General features: G+C 27.7%; 2 protein-coding genes across 2 annotated transcripts; one reads left to right on the top strand and one right to left on the bottom strand.

Moving 5' to 3' along the window:
* Positions 1–2,471: 2,471 nt before the first annotated feature.
* On the bottom strand, positions 2,472–2,954 carry LOC111635806. The gene has a single exon (XM_023380897.1). The coding sequence runs from the start codon at positions 2,952–2,954 to the stop codon at positions 2,472–2,474; it is 483 nt and encodes a 160-aa protein (XP_023236665.1).
* A 1,881-nt stretch (positions 2,955–4,835) lies between these two features.
* LOC111635822 (fatty acyl-CoA reductase 1-like) lies at positions 4,836–10,130 on the top strand. The gene is made up of 8 exons (XM_023380923.1): positions 4,836–4,904; positions 5,001–5,105; positions 8,499–8,686; positions 8,762–8,834; positions 8,971–9,077; positions 9,227–9,404; positions 9,478–9,522; positions 9,596–10,130. The coding sequence occupies exons 1-8, from the start codon at positions 4,836–4,838 to the stop codon at positions 9,725–9,727; spliced, it is 897 nt and encodes a 298-aa protein (XP_023236691.1). The 3' UTR covers positions 9,728–10,130.
* The last annotated feature ends 6,732 nt before the right edge of the window (positions 10,131–16,862 follow it).

The raw sequence follows: 16,862 nt of genomic DNA, 5'->3' as shown, positions 1-16,862 counted from the left end.
TTTAAATGTACACCTCGTTTTATTTACAATAGTATAATTTTAATTATTTGTTGCAAAGTTTTGACTTCTTCTTAGTTAAAAAATTCATTTAATGACTAATTTATTTAGTTAAGTAATTAGGAGAGATATCTATTTATCTGGAAAGCATAATTATTACAGTTTTATGGCAAATAAATTAGATTATTTAGTGAATTTTTGAGAATAATATTTTATTAGTTAAATCTCTGAATGTTTAAAGCTATTCTTTTACATTGTTTTACTTTATTTTGTACATGAAAAAAAAACGTGGTTTGACTGCTTACGTTACTGATTTCGATATGTTGTTTAAACTATAACTACAAAACCAATTGTAAGGTAATAAAGTTGTTTTTTAATTTACGAATTTGCATTTATATCTGACATTTAACTTTTAATATATAATAAAAATGTAAAACCAAATTTATAATATGTTACAATGTACACAGATATAACCCATTCTAAACTTTTTTTAAAAAAATTATTTATTAATTTTTATCATTATAAACCAAAAGGTAAGTATTTCATTTAATTTTTAAATTAGAATAATAAAAAAAATTCTATAAATAAAATAGGAACAAAAGAAATAGTCATGCAAGTTGCATTATTTAAAATACAAAATCGCATATTCTTAAACGACGTGTTATATTTGATTTTTAAATTAATCACATTTTTATTATATTAATTGTCTATATAGAGTTTGTAAGTAAGAAATTGAAGTATAATTAATTAAAATTAATTAACTTATATTATTTACAGAATCGTAGATTAGATAATTTTTTTTACCTTGATACATCGCTGAAATCTGTTTAAAACTGAAGTTCGATCGCTTCAGACAATAGTTTACCCTGACTTAAAAAGTGATGCAATGTGAAATTACTCAAGGAACAAATAAAGTTTGAAGCTTTTTAATTTTATGTAATATTATTTTATTAAATAATTATAAAAAAATAAATAATTAAAAGAATAATTTGCTGAAATTGTTCGAGATAACGAATGAGACTTAATTTTTAAAATTATAATAATAATAATAATTTGTTTTTGAATTATTTTAAAAACTAAGAAGCGATAGAAAATTTAGTTATTCACAAAATAAATCTATAAAAAAATTTTACACACTTTTTGCTTTATGTGCTTCCTTTAAATATATACAGTATTATAATAACATTAATTTTATACTTACTTTGCTTAATAAACTTCAACCATTTTTATAAAATTAGTTTATTTATATAATCAAATATTAAAGAATTTTATAGTTAAAGGAAATGTGAAGTTGCAAATGAGAATATCCTTTTTAATAGATGAATAAAAAAGAAAAATCTAGGCTATGTAGTAAAAGAAAAAAAAAATAATAAATCGATTATAATTGGTTTAGATGAAACCAAGATGAAATATATGTAATAATAATTTTATTACACTTGTCGTTTATTTAATAATATATTTTAAAGTAGTTTTAAAGTAGTGTATAAAGCTATGCTTGTATGCGTTTTTCCTCAAAATAGTTTTTTAAAAATGTATTGATCACAGCTAATAACTTGAAACAATAAACATACCTTGTGATAAATAAGCACAAAAATAAAACTCGTTAATATTAGGAATATCCAAACTTTAATTGAAAAATATTTGTAATATTTAAAGTTTCTCAAGTTTATTTATTTATGTTTCATTTTGTATAGGGATTCTGAGTGTCTGTTAACCTTGATAAAACTTGATGTCGAAGAAAAATCACGAAAATTTCAATTTTATGTCTTAAAAAGCTTATAAGTTATTCATCGAACAGATAAAGACGTACGAATGAAAAAGTATAAATATACTGTAAAACCGGTTTAGACTATACTGTATTAATTTTTTATCGAAAAAGTAAATAATTATTTCTTATTAAGTAACAAAATTCCTAGTCGATATTAATTATATTAACAGATTAATATTTTAAAATTTCTAAAGTAATCTCTCCCCTCTTCCAAAATAGACAATTTTGAATCATTATGTAGCTAATTTTTAAGTAAAAAAATTAAAGCTCATAAAATTAAAGATCAAACATAAACAAAGACAATAAACGTACAGTCGTTCCTAGTATAAAAGCTTAAAATACCGATTTTTTATTTTCTAAATTTTAAGTAGGACAACTTTGGTGACGTCACTGGGAAAGTAAATAAGGTGGAGGAGAAAGCGAATCTCTTCTTTAATTGTGAATGTTTATCATTGTTTGACTTGACTGCGTTAAAGGTAAGTTTGACATTTTATTATTATTAGGTTTGACATTTATAACGTATGTAATAATCTTTATATTATTATTGTTTCCGGAATACTAAATTTGAATTTATTTGTATATTTATTATTTATTTATATAATAAATATTTATATATGTATATATTTACATGTATAAATATATAATTTTATATTTATAATACTTTAAATTCTATAAACAGAACTTTAAATTTGCAGAATGTAAGAGATTAAAATTTAAATATAAATAAAGAATTAATATTTCTCACTCTGGGAGAGAAATCATCATTTACATAGACACCATCCGGTTTTAACTCCAAAACTCGTTTCTTAAAGTACATTTTTTCATAATAATCAACAAAAGTACAAATAATCAGTCTTGGGGAATTAGCTTTTTTCTTTCCAACTCTCATTGCCCTACCGATTTTAATATCGGGCATTTGTAAAACACGTGAAGCAAATTCAATTATTTTCTCTTTAGTTTCTACGGAAGATTCATCCCGAATCTCCTCCAAACCGGAAATGACAACATTATTTATTCGTCGTTGACTATCCAAAAAATCAAGTTCGCGAGTAATATCATTAAACTTTTTCGTAACATTACTTTGATCACTTAAACTACAGTTTTTATCAACCAATTTTTCTAATGTTTCTAATCTAATATCTAAGTCAGCCAAACCTTCATCCAAATTTTTTAACNAGGAAATTATCATGGCTAAATATAAATAAAGAATTCTATTTTCGTTTCTGTTTGAATTATAAATTACATAATTTCATTAAAATTTGTTTGTTTATCGTGAAATATTGAAATTTCGTACAAAATATAATTACTTTTATTTAAATAATTGGAAGCATTATATCAGAAATAAGAGACGGATATTACTTAACATAAAAACAATTAAAAAATAATGAAAAGAACTGTAAGAAAGAAAGTGTGTTACCGTATTTTTAAAATATCGTTAACACATTTATGACTAAATAAACTAATTCTTAACATATTTTTCCAAGAAAAGGCTCGCGAAAGTTTTTTCATCACGTGATTGAATTAATTAAAGGGGAAAATCGTATCAAACAGAGTTTTCGATTTTACAATCGTGTTATAACGTTACACAATCATATAAATTATTATATTTTAATTGGCTCCGAGAATATATATTGGAGAGTATTTTTAATAAAGTTGATTACGTCAAAAGTTTTGAATTCTCTTGACTTTTGATTTTAATAACAAGAATCTTTTACGAATTGTCAATTTAAACATTATAGGTTAGTAGCTCTTCTCTCCGGTAAGTTACACATGATTTATATCATATTTTATTATAAAAGTGTTATGTTTTCGGGCGTGTTAAACATACGCTTGACAATCGTGTCTAAATTAATTTGTTGACGTCCTTGATTTTATGTTTGTACGTTAAAAATATATCAGATTGTGATCTAAATCATTTATTATATTTATAGCTATTTATTGTATCTGAAGTTTTGAATATTTATATAATTTATGACTTTATGTTTCACGATTTAAGGAAAAGTTAAGTTAATTAGAACATTAATTGCGAATGCTTAAAATAATAATATTTTTATCGTTTAACCAGGTTAAATTATATTAAAATTCATCTTAATCTTATAATTACAGACGAAAATATTAACTGGAACTAAATTAACTTTGCAATACAGTAATACCCCGAACTTACGCGATAGGTGGGACCGAGCGATAACCGCGTAAGTCGAATTCGTGTAAGTTGGGGTATAATTTCGCAATTTGTGTAAAATCCAAGCCGGTTGTATGTAAGCTAATAAATGTTCTCGTTAATCTTATCTCGTCTTTTGATTCGTTCACGGTTACAAGAAATCACCACATAGAGTCTCTCGAGTCTCCGTAGATATAACAAACACAGAAATAAATAACACAAAATAAATTGTAGCTATGTGTCGATTTCTGCACGACACGTTCGAACAAGTAAGCTGAACAATAGTGTGGGGGAGTGAGTAATCAAGAGTTGCGTGGCGTTCAAACAAAAGACGAATCGACGAGATTTGAAAATCGCGTAAGTCGGGGTAGCGTAAGTCGAGGTATTACTGTATTTTTATAATATTTTATGTAATTTTGATGATTTTAAATTTAAGAAACTGTGTTCTGAAAATCGACGAGGAAGTCTTTTCACGTGTATATTCTTTAATTAATGTGTATCGAAGATATTAAATTTAAAGGGATAAAAGATAATATTTGACGCCAAACTTTTGTCGATTAATCTTATTGCAAAATTATCTTTGTTAAAAATTCTCTGTCAAGCATTCAACAGGAAAGGAATTCAAGGCCACATTATTTAACTTTTTATTTACTTCTATAGATTTATGCGAAGAACGTCACTTGACAATTTTCTCTCATATACAAAAGGCGGAACCAATCAAATCGAATAGCCATATTTACAACAAACGATCACATGATTCCATCATCATAGTAGATTTGGTCGAATCAGTTAATCGATAAAATATTAATCGAAAAATCAATATAAAAGAGGTTCTTAACTTTTTACATAATTAGAAGAAGTATTCAAGTTGATATTTATGTAATTATTTTGATATTAGAAATAAAAATTATGGATATTCCTGAATTTTATCGAAATCGTGAAATATTCGTTACGGGAGCTACTGGTTTTGTAGGAAAAGTGAGTATTTTTTAAAATAAAAAGACAATAAACGTACAGTCGTTCCTAGTATAAAAGCTTAAAATACCGATTTTTTATTTTCTAAATTTTAAGTAGGACAACTTTGGTGACGTCACTGGGAAAGTAAATAAGGTGGAGGAGAAAGCGAATCTCTTCTTTAATTGTGAATGTTTATCATTGTTTGACTTGACTGCGTTAAAGGTAAGTTTGACATTTTATTATTATTAGGTTTGACATTTATAACGTATGTAATAATCTTTATATTATTATTGTTTCCGGAATACTAAATTTGAATTTATTTGTATATTTATTATTTATTTATATAATAAATATTTATATATGTATATATTTACATGTATAAATATATAATTTTATATTTATAATACTTTAAATTCTATAAACAGAACTTTAAATTTGCAGAATGTAAGAGATTAAAATTTAAATATAAATAAAGAATTAATATTTCTCACTCTGGGAGAGAAATCATCATTTACATAGACACCATCCGGTTTTAACTCCAAAACTCGTTTCTTAAAGTACATTTTTTCATAATAATCAACAAAAGTACAAATAATCAGTCTTGGGGAATTAGCTTTTTTCTTTCCAACTCTCATTGCCCTACCGATTTTAATATCGGGCATTTGTAAAACACGTGAAGCAAATTCAATTATTTTCTCTTTAGTTTCTACGNGAGAAATATGTGGCACTAACCTCAATGCGTTTGTCGCGTCACAGCGGAATTTGTTACAGTGTTAATTAATGTCAGTCTTCGTATTTTGAAATAAGTATTTGTTTTAAACAATATTTAACACGCTTTTTTGTTCAATAAACCTATTGTAGTCATCAAGATAAGATTTTATTTAATAATGACATTTTAAACAATTATAATTGACGATAAATAAACTTGCTTAAGTAATTGAATTTGACTTATTTAATTAAGTAATTAACTCTGATTTATTAGAAATACTCATTAAAAAGTGTAAATTCAAATTTAATTTTTAAATAGAAAAGCATTTCCTCTATTTCGTAAACCTTCAATAAATTTACTGAACAAAAAGGCATTCGATAAGTTTAGTAAGTGTATACGATGCAAGGCACAAACTTATACTAAAAAATAAAATTAATAAAGTTTCTAAATATTAAATATATAATTCTGTATTAAAAAGTAAACATATAACTTATCAAATAGCGTAAGTAAAAGGATCTGGTACTATTCAATTGATATTTTCATATTTGATATTGGGTAGTTTTAACAGCTTCTCTTATTATTCTTCTCTTATTATATAATAGGAAATTATCATGGCTGATATAATTACATAAATAAATAGACAATTAATACCGTAGGTGCTCTATATAGCTTATAAATCATCTAAAAAACTAACCTTCATTGGAGAGGAAAAATAGATTTAAGTTTGAATGCGATTAAAATTCATATTTCTCAGAAATTTTAATTCTGTATTTTAAATATTTAAATTATCAATACAGAATTGTTTATTGATTTTATTTTCGTTTCGTAGAATAATTCTTAGAATCATATTCATCTTAGACGTTCAAAGCATTAATATAAACATGTGGCAATCTGTAGCCTCAATTAGTAAACGAATTGGAAATTAAAGTTTAATCTTAATAAATAATTTCATACATAGTATTTCATTAAGAATTTAGATTTAAAAACGCGAGGAGAAAGGAATACTGGATGGTAAATTATTATATATTATTTTTTCCATAATAAAATTTGATAGGGCATATATATTTTTGAAATTCAACTTGATCTCTTTCAAGATAACGCAACGCTCCCGGCCAAGATATGTAAAATGACCTTCACGATCAAGTTACTTGAAAAAGGTCCAGGAGCATTTACAAAATATACGCATGATTTATTTCATATTCTGTTAATCCAACCAGATGTTTTATTTTTGAATTTTTTTCTCTTTAATTTAATAACTACATTGAATAAAATGCATTAAATTATTATTACTGTACAGTTTTCTTTAACTGACTTACATAATTAAGTCGAATGAAATGTAACAAACAAACAAAAAATCCGATTCACCACATAATAAGATAAAGAGAATGGAATCATTGTTCATTCTACTCATCCCATTTTATTCTGCCAATATCACTATTTTGATTATTCACGAATCTGGGATAGGTTGTATGTCATAGATTGGTTATGATCTAAAACTAGGAGATTGTGCGTACTGCGATTGTGTGTGATACTTGATATTAGCATTTATAATTTTTTTTTATAAAATCCATCCCTACCTTCATAATTAAGCTTTTTGCAGTCTTATAATAATTAAAAATGTAAACAGATTTTCAAAAATGATATAACGTAACAGATAGTGCCTCCAGAATTTTAACTGTTGCCGGGAACGTTAAGCGGTTCATTGCTGAATTTTTTACATTTAAATAGACCCAAATTACATTTCTGGATTCCTCTTCTCAATTAATGGAAAATAGCAAAGTTTTATCAAAATCGATTCATTAAATTTTGAGAACAAATACAATTCTGTAACCAATCCTCATAGAAGAAGCTTCGCTTCAATTAAATCAGTATAATGTAAAGAATAAGTTGCAGATTGTCAGATAAAATTTTGATAAAGTTTTGATAAAAATTCGTATTGCCATTATAGTCATTAAAATTCGTATAGTCATTATAAAAGTAAAAGTCAATATATTCAAAATAAAGTTATAAAACTACAATAATTTCTTTACAACTGCATTTCGTCATCTTAACATTTAATGACTGGTAGCAGGAATTACTATTACGGATCTCTGTCAATGAAATTTTAAAGATAAACGTTTTTAATACATTTTCATAGATATTAATGTTTATTTTAGAAATTATTGATAGAATATCCATCTATTATGAATCATTTTTAAAGTAATTTATAATAATGTGATAATTTTTTTCAGAAAATTAGATGTTTTAATACACAAAACAAGCCAATACCATGTATTAATAGAAACCTGTACTACATTGAAACAATTTTCAAGACTAATAAAGGAGTGTTATTGCAAAATTTGATGCTAAATGGTTATTTTTGCCTGTTACAAGCTACAATTTGCTAATAACAGTGTCCACAATGTCTTTTGCGATTAAAGATTAAAGATTATAATTAAAGATTATAAGAAATGAAAGAAAGTCCTCTATATATTATGAGGAACAATAAAGTCAGAGATAAATAAATAATGAATTATACATTGATTACTCGGGTTTCTCCCGTGTACGAAATAGTTATTTTTCACAGATAGGAGAAACCCGATCAATAGTCATTTTTTTTTTATTAGTTTATTTCGTGGATTAGGAACCATAAGTAACTAACTATAAATTTTGCATTTTTCATTAATAGAGTATTCCTATTATATTCATCACGTTCAATTTGGGACCATTAGCAGATATGTAAAATTCCAAACGATAAAATAGCAAATGTTTGGTTAGTCCAATTTTCAAATCCCATTTCCTGAAAATTGCGGTTTCACAGTTAATTGCTTATGGTTCTATGTGTTGTAAAAAGAAAGAAAAAAAATTAAAATAATGCACATAAATTAAAAATATGTCGTATTCTGAAGATTTTTTAATTTATATTTTTCTTTACAAAGCTTTTCGACGAAGTGAAACGTAATATACCCGATATCTTAAATAGAGTCTGTTGCATTGAAGGAAATATATTACAAGATAATTTAGGAATGTCCCCTTCAGATATAGATTTGGTAACGAAAGATGTTTCGGTGGTATTTCATGTTGCAGCATCTGTTAAGTTCGAAGAACCATTTCGGTAAATTTTCTGTACTTTTAATAATTTCATTAAATAAAATATAAGATTATTTTCTTATTAATCAAGTTTTTACAGTAAATCTTTCAGTAATAACGTACAATCGACGAAAAATGTGGCCGATGTTTGTCGTCTTATGAAGAATTTAGTGGTAATTACTTTATATTACATTTTCATTATATTAAAAATGTAATATAAATTATTTAATGATTTTTGATAATTTAATAATTTCGATTTATTGTTTTAAAATGGAAAATACCGTAATAAATATTTTAAAATAATTTCAGTCTTTTGTTCATGTATCAACTGCTTATTGCAACTGTGAGAGAGACGAATTAGATGAAAGAATATACCCACTTTCACGAAGCTATCAAGCATACAAGAATGTTTTAGAGTAAGCTATGTGTCTGTGTACTAGATAGTTTGAAATTATAACATAATTTAAGTTTCATAGATATAATATTCTCTCTGGAGTATAATACATGCACACGCCTGATTCTCTGAATGCTCTAATTGCAAAATACATTTTTTCTTGCATTTTAGTTTAGAAAACGATGATTTTATGGAAAAAATTGCTCCGAAACTCCTCGAGGGACGACCAAATACTTACACATTAACAAAAGCTATTGCAGAAAATTTATTAAATACCAGTTATAGGGATTTGCCTATTGTTATTGTTAGACCATCCATCGTAAGTTCGAGTTGGAAAGAACCACTTCCTGTAAGTATTACTGATGTTATAAATGAATAAAACGTACTGTACACATTATTTCAATTATTATTCGTTCATTTAGGGATGGAACGATAGTTTAAATGGCGCTAATGGTCTAATCGCAGCGGTAAGTTATTTACATTTAAATATACTTATGTAAGTTTTTGAAAATACAGTAATATGTACTTGTGTATTTTTAGGCAATGAAAGGAATTTTGAGGACTATGTTAGTCCACGGAGAAAAGATTGCAGATTTAATTCCAGTAGACATAGTTGTTAATTTAATGATAACCGTAGGTTGGGAGAAAGGTCTGGTGCCTCATGACAGGTAATTAATATTTGTAAAGTAATAAAGATGGAAAAGATATGTTTATTCTGACAGCTTTGTTGACAACTGCTACGTTTAATTCTTTTCAACCTCTTGAGGTGTTAATACGAACTTTTCTATCTTTCTAAAAATTCATTCTTTTATAATATAAGGCGATTCTCTTGCTCGGCCCACGACTTCGACCCCTCTATTCATAATATAGATTATATTATAGAATTATGCATTAACTGTGTAGAAATCTTCAGCTTTAGTATTTCGTAAACTTTTATTGCTTAAATATTGATTAACAATAATAGCTTTTTAAATAGACTATACCTTATTTTTAAATTTTCTTCTTCTAAAAACTAAAAATATAAACGTTATATACAGTGGCGTAGCGTGGGTGTCAGCCACCCGGGGCAAAAAAAAATTCTCGCCGTCCCCTTATTTAGGTATCTCAATTTAAAAGACTAAAATTCAGTTTCGTCACAGAATAAGTAATAAAAAATTCCGTGCTAGTGTTGCCACCTTTTTAAAATCGCTGATCCGGACAGCAGGTGAGGTTTGTTCGAACAGAAATTCCTGACGCATGCGTATGTCATTTTGTAATGCGAAGAATAATGTGCAGTGCATGCCGGTTCTAAATCAGTTACAGTTAGCGACTAGGGAGACTTGGGTGGGAGTGACGAAAGCAACCTAGATGACTTACCTCTATTGGATATTGGAGGTGTATATGAGTACGAATGCATCGTACAAGAAAAAAAAAGGTCCACAGGTTGTCCACGATATCCCGGACTGTCCGGATGGTAACACTATTCCGTGCTCATTTCAATCGGTCCGAATCGTAGGTGCGACGAAAGTATGTAATGTAATGGTTCAAGTTTTACGAGATATTATTATTATTTATTGTGAAATTTTGCCGCCCCCTAAAATGTGCCACCGGGGCGGGCCGCCCCTGCCGCCCCCACAACGCTACGCCACTGGTTATATAACCTTTAATTGTATAGTAGATACTGTACATATGTATATTTCTTAATTGATTTATTTATTTTAATAACTTGTTTTATTCAAATTCTATTTTCGACATTTTTAAGTAATTATTCTTTAAATTTATGAGTTCAGACCAATGCAATAATGATCTAATGTTTTATATATTATAAAATGTTTACTAGCTAAACTGTAATATTCATCATTATGTATGAGCCAACAAAAATACATATTAATCTATTTTACATTTCTCGAAAACGAAACATTTTTAATATTCATACAAAAAAATTATATTTTTATTTTAGAATTATGATTAAACTAGTTAATCTACCCGGTGATGCTCGGGTAAATAGATAGGAAATAGATATTAATAAGACTTTTTAAGTAAATATTTTCAAAATATTCAGGAATTATTAAGATTTTACATCTAAATCCATTAACTATTTACCGGTATTCTCATGAATAGACACGAATTAAATGTTAACGACGTCACTGCCTATTTTAGACAGATTCCTTTACTAAAATGGACTTTTATGGTCATTTAAAAGAAATTTGGGGTTTTTGTGAACTTTTTCTTTTATAAATTACGATGGAACAGATTCGCAGGGTAGTACATAAATAAAAAAAAAAAATAAATTTTCCGTAAAAGTTGAGAAATATAAAAGACGAATTTCAACAATATCTGCACAGATAGAACACTACTATAAACATACAAACAAAATTACTCTTTTTATTTTTTAGATTTTGAATTTTATGTTCAACGCTGTGCATTTTATCTTTATTACATTTTATTATATCTGTGCCTTTATTACATTAGTATTTGCAACATGAATAAAATCACTGGATAAGTCTTTGGACGAAGTTTAAACTCGATTTTCTACTGTACTATTTTATTAATATTTTTCCGGCTGTTAGGCTATATATAACAGAGAAAAAGTACGGCGATCGGTTTTTAGATTTTTGGTCTCAGAAGACTTTGAAACATCGACAAATGCAAAAATATTGGTGTGTTTTTTGCATGTATGGATGTTAGTGTGTGTGCAGGGCACGATTTTGTTAACCCTCTTTGAAGCTTAATAACTCCTGTGACTTGTCGAACATTTCCGAAATTTTGCCGGGAAGTTTGTGTATTAGGGGAATTGATGCTATTAAATTTTGGTGGTTAAATGTCGAGGGGTGAGATGATAGAGGGAGTCACATATCTCAGATGGGGTCGGAATTAATATTTTACTCGTTATTATCATTTGCAATTTTTATAAAACCCATCCCAACCTTTAACCCACCATAATTTAATAGCATCAATCCCCCTAATACACAAACTTCCTAGAAAAATTTCTGAAATGTTCAACAAAAGACACAGGAGTTATTATCAAAGAGGGTTAACAAAATCATGCTCACCACACAATAGCGTCCATACACAAAATAACCCGAATTTTTTACATTTCTCAACGCTTCAGGTTCCCTGAGTCTAAAAATATTGGGGAATAATTTTTGACCGATCGCTACACTTTCTATGTTATATGTAACAGAGACGGGAAAGTAATAGTGTTTATAGATTGTTTTTGTTCTGAGTCTTTCTGTCCTGTGATCATTAACTTGTAAGAGGGCATTTCAACAACCTTCGTCGGTTCGACTAGGTCCCCAATGGAACGACTGGGTGGTGAGAAATGGTACCCGACATATCCTGGACAGACCACTCCGAAAAAATTCCTGGCGTTATTAGAATCATCCAAATTCGTTTCCGGTTTTCCCAGAGCGGTAGACTAACGCCTTATAACTTTGACAGTTCTGATTATATATATTTATGTTTATAAATTTTTTGTCATTTTATTCATTGTTACATTCAAAATATATTGCAATTATATTAAGATTAAAACAGGCGTCTTGTAAGTCAGGATATATATAGGAGTTTCTCATATTAGAGGGAATATCTGTATCTTTCATTACAGGGAAACCATATCACTGACTACAGAGGAATGAATTCAAGTGCTTTTGATGGTGGAACCCGCAACAGTTTCTTTAAATTTGACGATTAGCTTACTAACACACGATTGGTCAGAGTTCTGGATGGAGCCTATTGAATTCTCTGCTTACTTCTCGGTGACTGCGAGTCCCCCATCCAAATTATTTGAATTCATATGATCCTCTGTAGTCAGTGACAGATTTCCATGTAATGAAAGAAACGGTAACAAGAGAAACTCCTATGGGTCCAAACTATGTAGTAATCAATAAATCCTGTTCTGAATACAATAAAAGCGAAATATTTGCATCAAGTGAAGAGAAAAATGTTTGTAATGTATCAGATTTTAAAATAATAATTTCAAGAAAAGTATATGAATACCAATTAAATAAATGAAGATTTACTTTTCAGAATTATAATTTGACCACTATTTAACATGCATTAATTTTGAAGTTGGCCTATTTCAAGTTCCTATCATTTTGAACAATATTTGATCATTTGTAATTGAATAGAATGAAATGATAGGATAGAGCAATGGAACACGTGGGCGATCTGCCAAGGGAGAGTGCCTCCTGGGAGAACTTTCAATAGAAAATCCCCATTTAGATGTTAGACACCTGAAGAAAATTTGGAAAACTGCACGTGGTCAGCGTGTTGGTCAAGGACGAACCCGTGATCAGCTGATGTTCTGTAGTTTTAAGTAAAAATTTCACCATATTAACAGAACATAGTGCATTCATTTTAACCTTTCAATGATAATGATATAAAAAGAATTCTATTTGTTAATGTATTAATCAAAATACTGTTTGATAATGTAAATTTTTAATACACTTCCTTCATTTAGTATAGCGTTACAAATATAACATGTATTCTTCCGGTTCAAATCGTTTACGATTTATGTTTTCCATTGGATATTAATTAACTGTGAAATTAAAATTCGATTCTAAGCCAATCGTTTAGAATCAAAGCCGTGTGCACATGGGGAATTTCGGGAATTTAACCACCCATTTGGGAAGAATTAAGAACTCAAAAAAAAAAACAAAAAAGTCAATATTATAAAAATTAATTAATTGCCTTACGAAAAATAATGTTTTTTTTAAACCCAACTTTTAAAAAATTCTGCTCCTGGTTAGTTTAGAATAGGTTTTTTTAATCGAATATTAATTTCGATACTAAGTGCTCTGTACCTCAAGATTACCAGTCAATTTAATCATGTCTTCCTCCCATTATACTTTATGTATACCATAAATATGATTCTGCTATTTGCTTTCTTTCCTGGTGTAGCATTTTTAATGATCAACATTGTACAAAAATACACACTACAATGTTTATTTAAATTTAATGTTCAAGAAGAACTTTAAGAAATAATGTAAATTATTAATGTTTTTACTTTTGGTTTTGTGGAGTTAATCGATTTCGTAATAATTTAAAAATCTTGTATTTACTTTTCAATCATTTATTTTATACATCGTTTATTCTAGTTTTAATTATTTTTAAATATATTTTATCGATATTTAATTTTACTTTTCTGTATGTATATAATACATGTTATGTTTATGCGTGTATATACTGTATTTTTAAAATTTTATTTTATTTAATGTTGTTTGTCTATAATTTTTATATTATTATTTTTGATAAATTTTCTAATGTTAAGTTTTAAATACACGATAGCAATAATTAATGGGATGTTAGGGCTTTGTAGCGAAACATGTATTGGACGAAAGTTAACCAAATTTAGTTTAAATACTCTGGAACAGGAATTCATAAAGGAAAACATTAGTAAAAAATTCTTCCTCCAGGGTAAATGTGGCGCTGAAAGCATGTAAAGTTTGGAAAATGATGGCTAAAAAAGACTCTGGAAACCGGTTTTTGTCTTGGTACAGGATTATTTTTATTTCGTTACAAATTGAGATTAATATTCATGTTGGTTTAATTTGCAAATGCGGTTTTAATATGTCCACCTTTCAGATATTCTACAAACGGCATTCTTTGAACTATGTTTTCTACAGCGGATCTCAACTGATCTGAATTGATTTGCCTCATTATTAGCATTATTCTCTGTTTCAAAGTCCTTGATACACCAGGTTTTTTTTTTTTTTTTTAATGTCCCGCAACAAAAAGCCACGGAAGATGAGATCCGTCAAACGACGTGACCGTGTCGTGAAAAATTTATGACTAATTATTTTGTTTTCTATGGATTGTTGTCGTAACACTCCCTGCACCAGCAAGCGAAGTGATGTGGTTATCATCTAACATGAATATGGTAGAATCGAGGCATTTTCGCCGCTATAGTTGAGTAGTTTATCGAGATATCTACAGAAGTAACGGAACAAGTCATTTGTTATGTTAAGCAACTTATAATAAATGGTGCAGTGAATCCATACCACACTGTGACTTTCAATGAGTGTCTGCTGAAACATACAAGACTTATTTGCACTCCAAATGCGGTAATTGTGTATGTTAATACTCGGTTTGGATAAAAATGTGTCTCGTCACTTTACATAATCTTCCAAGAATATGTTGAGGTCGTAATCTATTTCCATTCGAGGTAAGAATGTCAGAACAAATTGCATTCGAGTTTTCGCATCATCATGAAGTAATTCGTGAGTACAGACCATCTTGTAAGACAAAAACTTCAGCATTCGATGCAAGATTTTCCACACATTTACTTAGGGTATATACAGTTGCCTGAATATTACCCAAGCACCATTAGAATCTAGTGGATTAGTCATTCTTTGTTCTGCAACGGCAGTTGCAATTTCAAGTTGTCGAGGAATAATTTGTTTGAGCCGTCGTTTGATATTATTGTTAAAGATTCGATATTTTCAAATCGTAAAATAAATTTTCTTAAATTTGTTACTGTCATTGGTGTTTTTCTTCTTATCCTTTATCGCTGAAATTCTCTAGAATTGCTGGAAGTAGGGCATTAATAGTGTTACCGCCTTTTTGTTAGGAAAGCTTGAGTAGCAAAGCACATTCCGGTAAGATGAGCATGTCACTTTTATCAAAATAACGCGAATTATTTTCCGTTTTCCTGGTATCTAATAAGTCGTCAGTAAAAACTGCGATATTATGCAATTTTAGCATTCTTTCAGCGCTACATTTCCCCAAATGGCGAAATTATATACTAATATTTTTTTCTTTATGAATCTAAATCCAATATTGCAAAGTGTACTTATACGAAATTTTGTTGAATTTGTCTGTCAGATGTTTTACTAAAGGTTCCTGAATATATTTTTCTTAAATTGTGGCCACTCTATGTATTGTTAGTTTAATCATCTCTTTTTTGGGAATTTTAGGTGTACATAAAAATAAGGCTATTTTGGAATGTTAAATAATAATAAAATGTCTAATGAATTTTTCATTTTAATTTACGATTTATAAATATATTAAATCATTTGTTTACACACTGTTTTAAGTCACTTTATAACGTAATTTTTATATATTTCGTTTGTTTCAGTTTTAAGTGTCTTGAAAAATTTTTTGTCCGTTTCCTTTTAAATATTTAGAAATATTTCGTTGTGCAGCAAAGTTAACGTTTAATTTACTAGTACAACGAAGTCAAATTTGGAATTACTTTGGTCTTATATTAGTCCATTTATTCATCATTTTAGTTTTTCTAAAATATTAATAATACAAAGATAAAAGATACTTCGTAAATATAAAATTATGTATGACATAAGAATTCCCATTCTTTTAAAATTTAAAATAGAATTTTCTTGGTAATAGAGTTCAATGACATATCTTGTCTTCGTCTCCCCTCTTTATAAATGTATTGGCAACATTCAAGAATTTAAGAAAAATAATTCGAGTATAGTTTACTGCCGTATAACAGCATAATATATGTCTGTTCTTTTGTAGGCAAGATTTACAGCCTTTATTTGTTGGAATAAAGAAATAAATAAAGGTCGTTTAAGTGTTCGGAATAAAATATAAATAAAAGAATATTATATATTAATGTTAGAATAATGTAATGGCAAGGTATATAAACTTTACAATTTGCTTTAAATAAAGATTCAAACATTCTTTTTTTTATATTTCTAAACTGTAATAAATAATCATGTTAGATTGAACAACCAATTTCATTAATATATTTTTGTTTTTAATTGCATTTAAATTTATGATTTAAAATACAATAGATTCGGTATAATTACTTGAAATTCTTTTTAAATGAATAATATAATAATTATTTTAACAGACTTATTTTTTATGA

Source organism: Centruroides sculpturatus, unplaced genomic scaffold (genome assembly GCF_000671375.1).
Source record: "Centruroides sculpturatus isolate CEXI.00-Female unplaced genomic scaffold, Cexi_2.0 scaffold881, whole genome shotgun sequence".
Lineage (NCBI taxonomy): Eukaryota > Metazoa > Arthropoda > Arachnida > Scorpiones > Buthidae > Centruroides > Centruroides sculpturatus.
This window is presented reverse-complemented; position numbering and strand designations above follow the sequence as displayed.

What these genes read in the sequence shown, in the direction of transcription:
- LOC111635822 (XM_023380923.1), top strand. Translation starts at nt 4,836, where the DNA reads ATGGATATTCCTGAATTTTATCGAAATCGTGAAATATTCGTTACGGGA. An exon ending in TTGACTTGACTGCGTTAAAG is followed by an intron (nt 5,106 to 8,498) that starts GTAAGTTTGACA and finishes TAATTTATATTT; the next exon opens with TTCTTTACAAAGCTTTTCGA. An exon ending in AAGTTCGAAGAACCATTTCG is followed by an intron (nt 8,687 to 8,761) that starts GTAAATTTTCTG and finishes AAGTTTTTACAG; the next exon opens with TAAATCTTTCAGTAATAACG.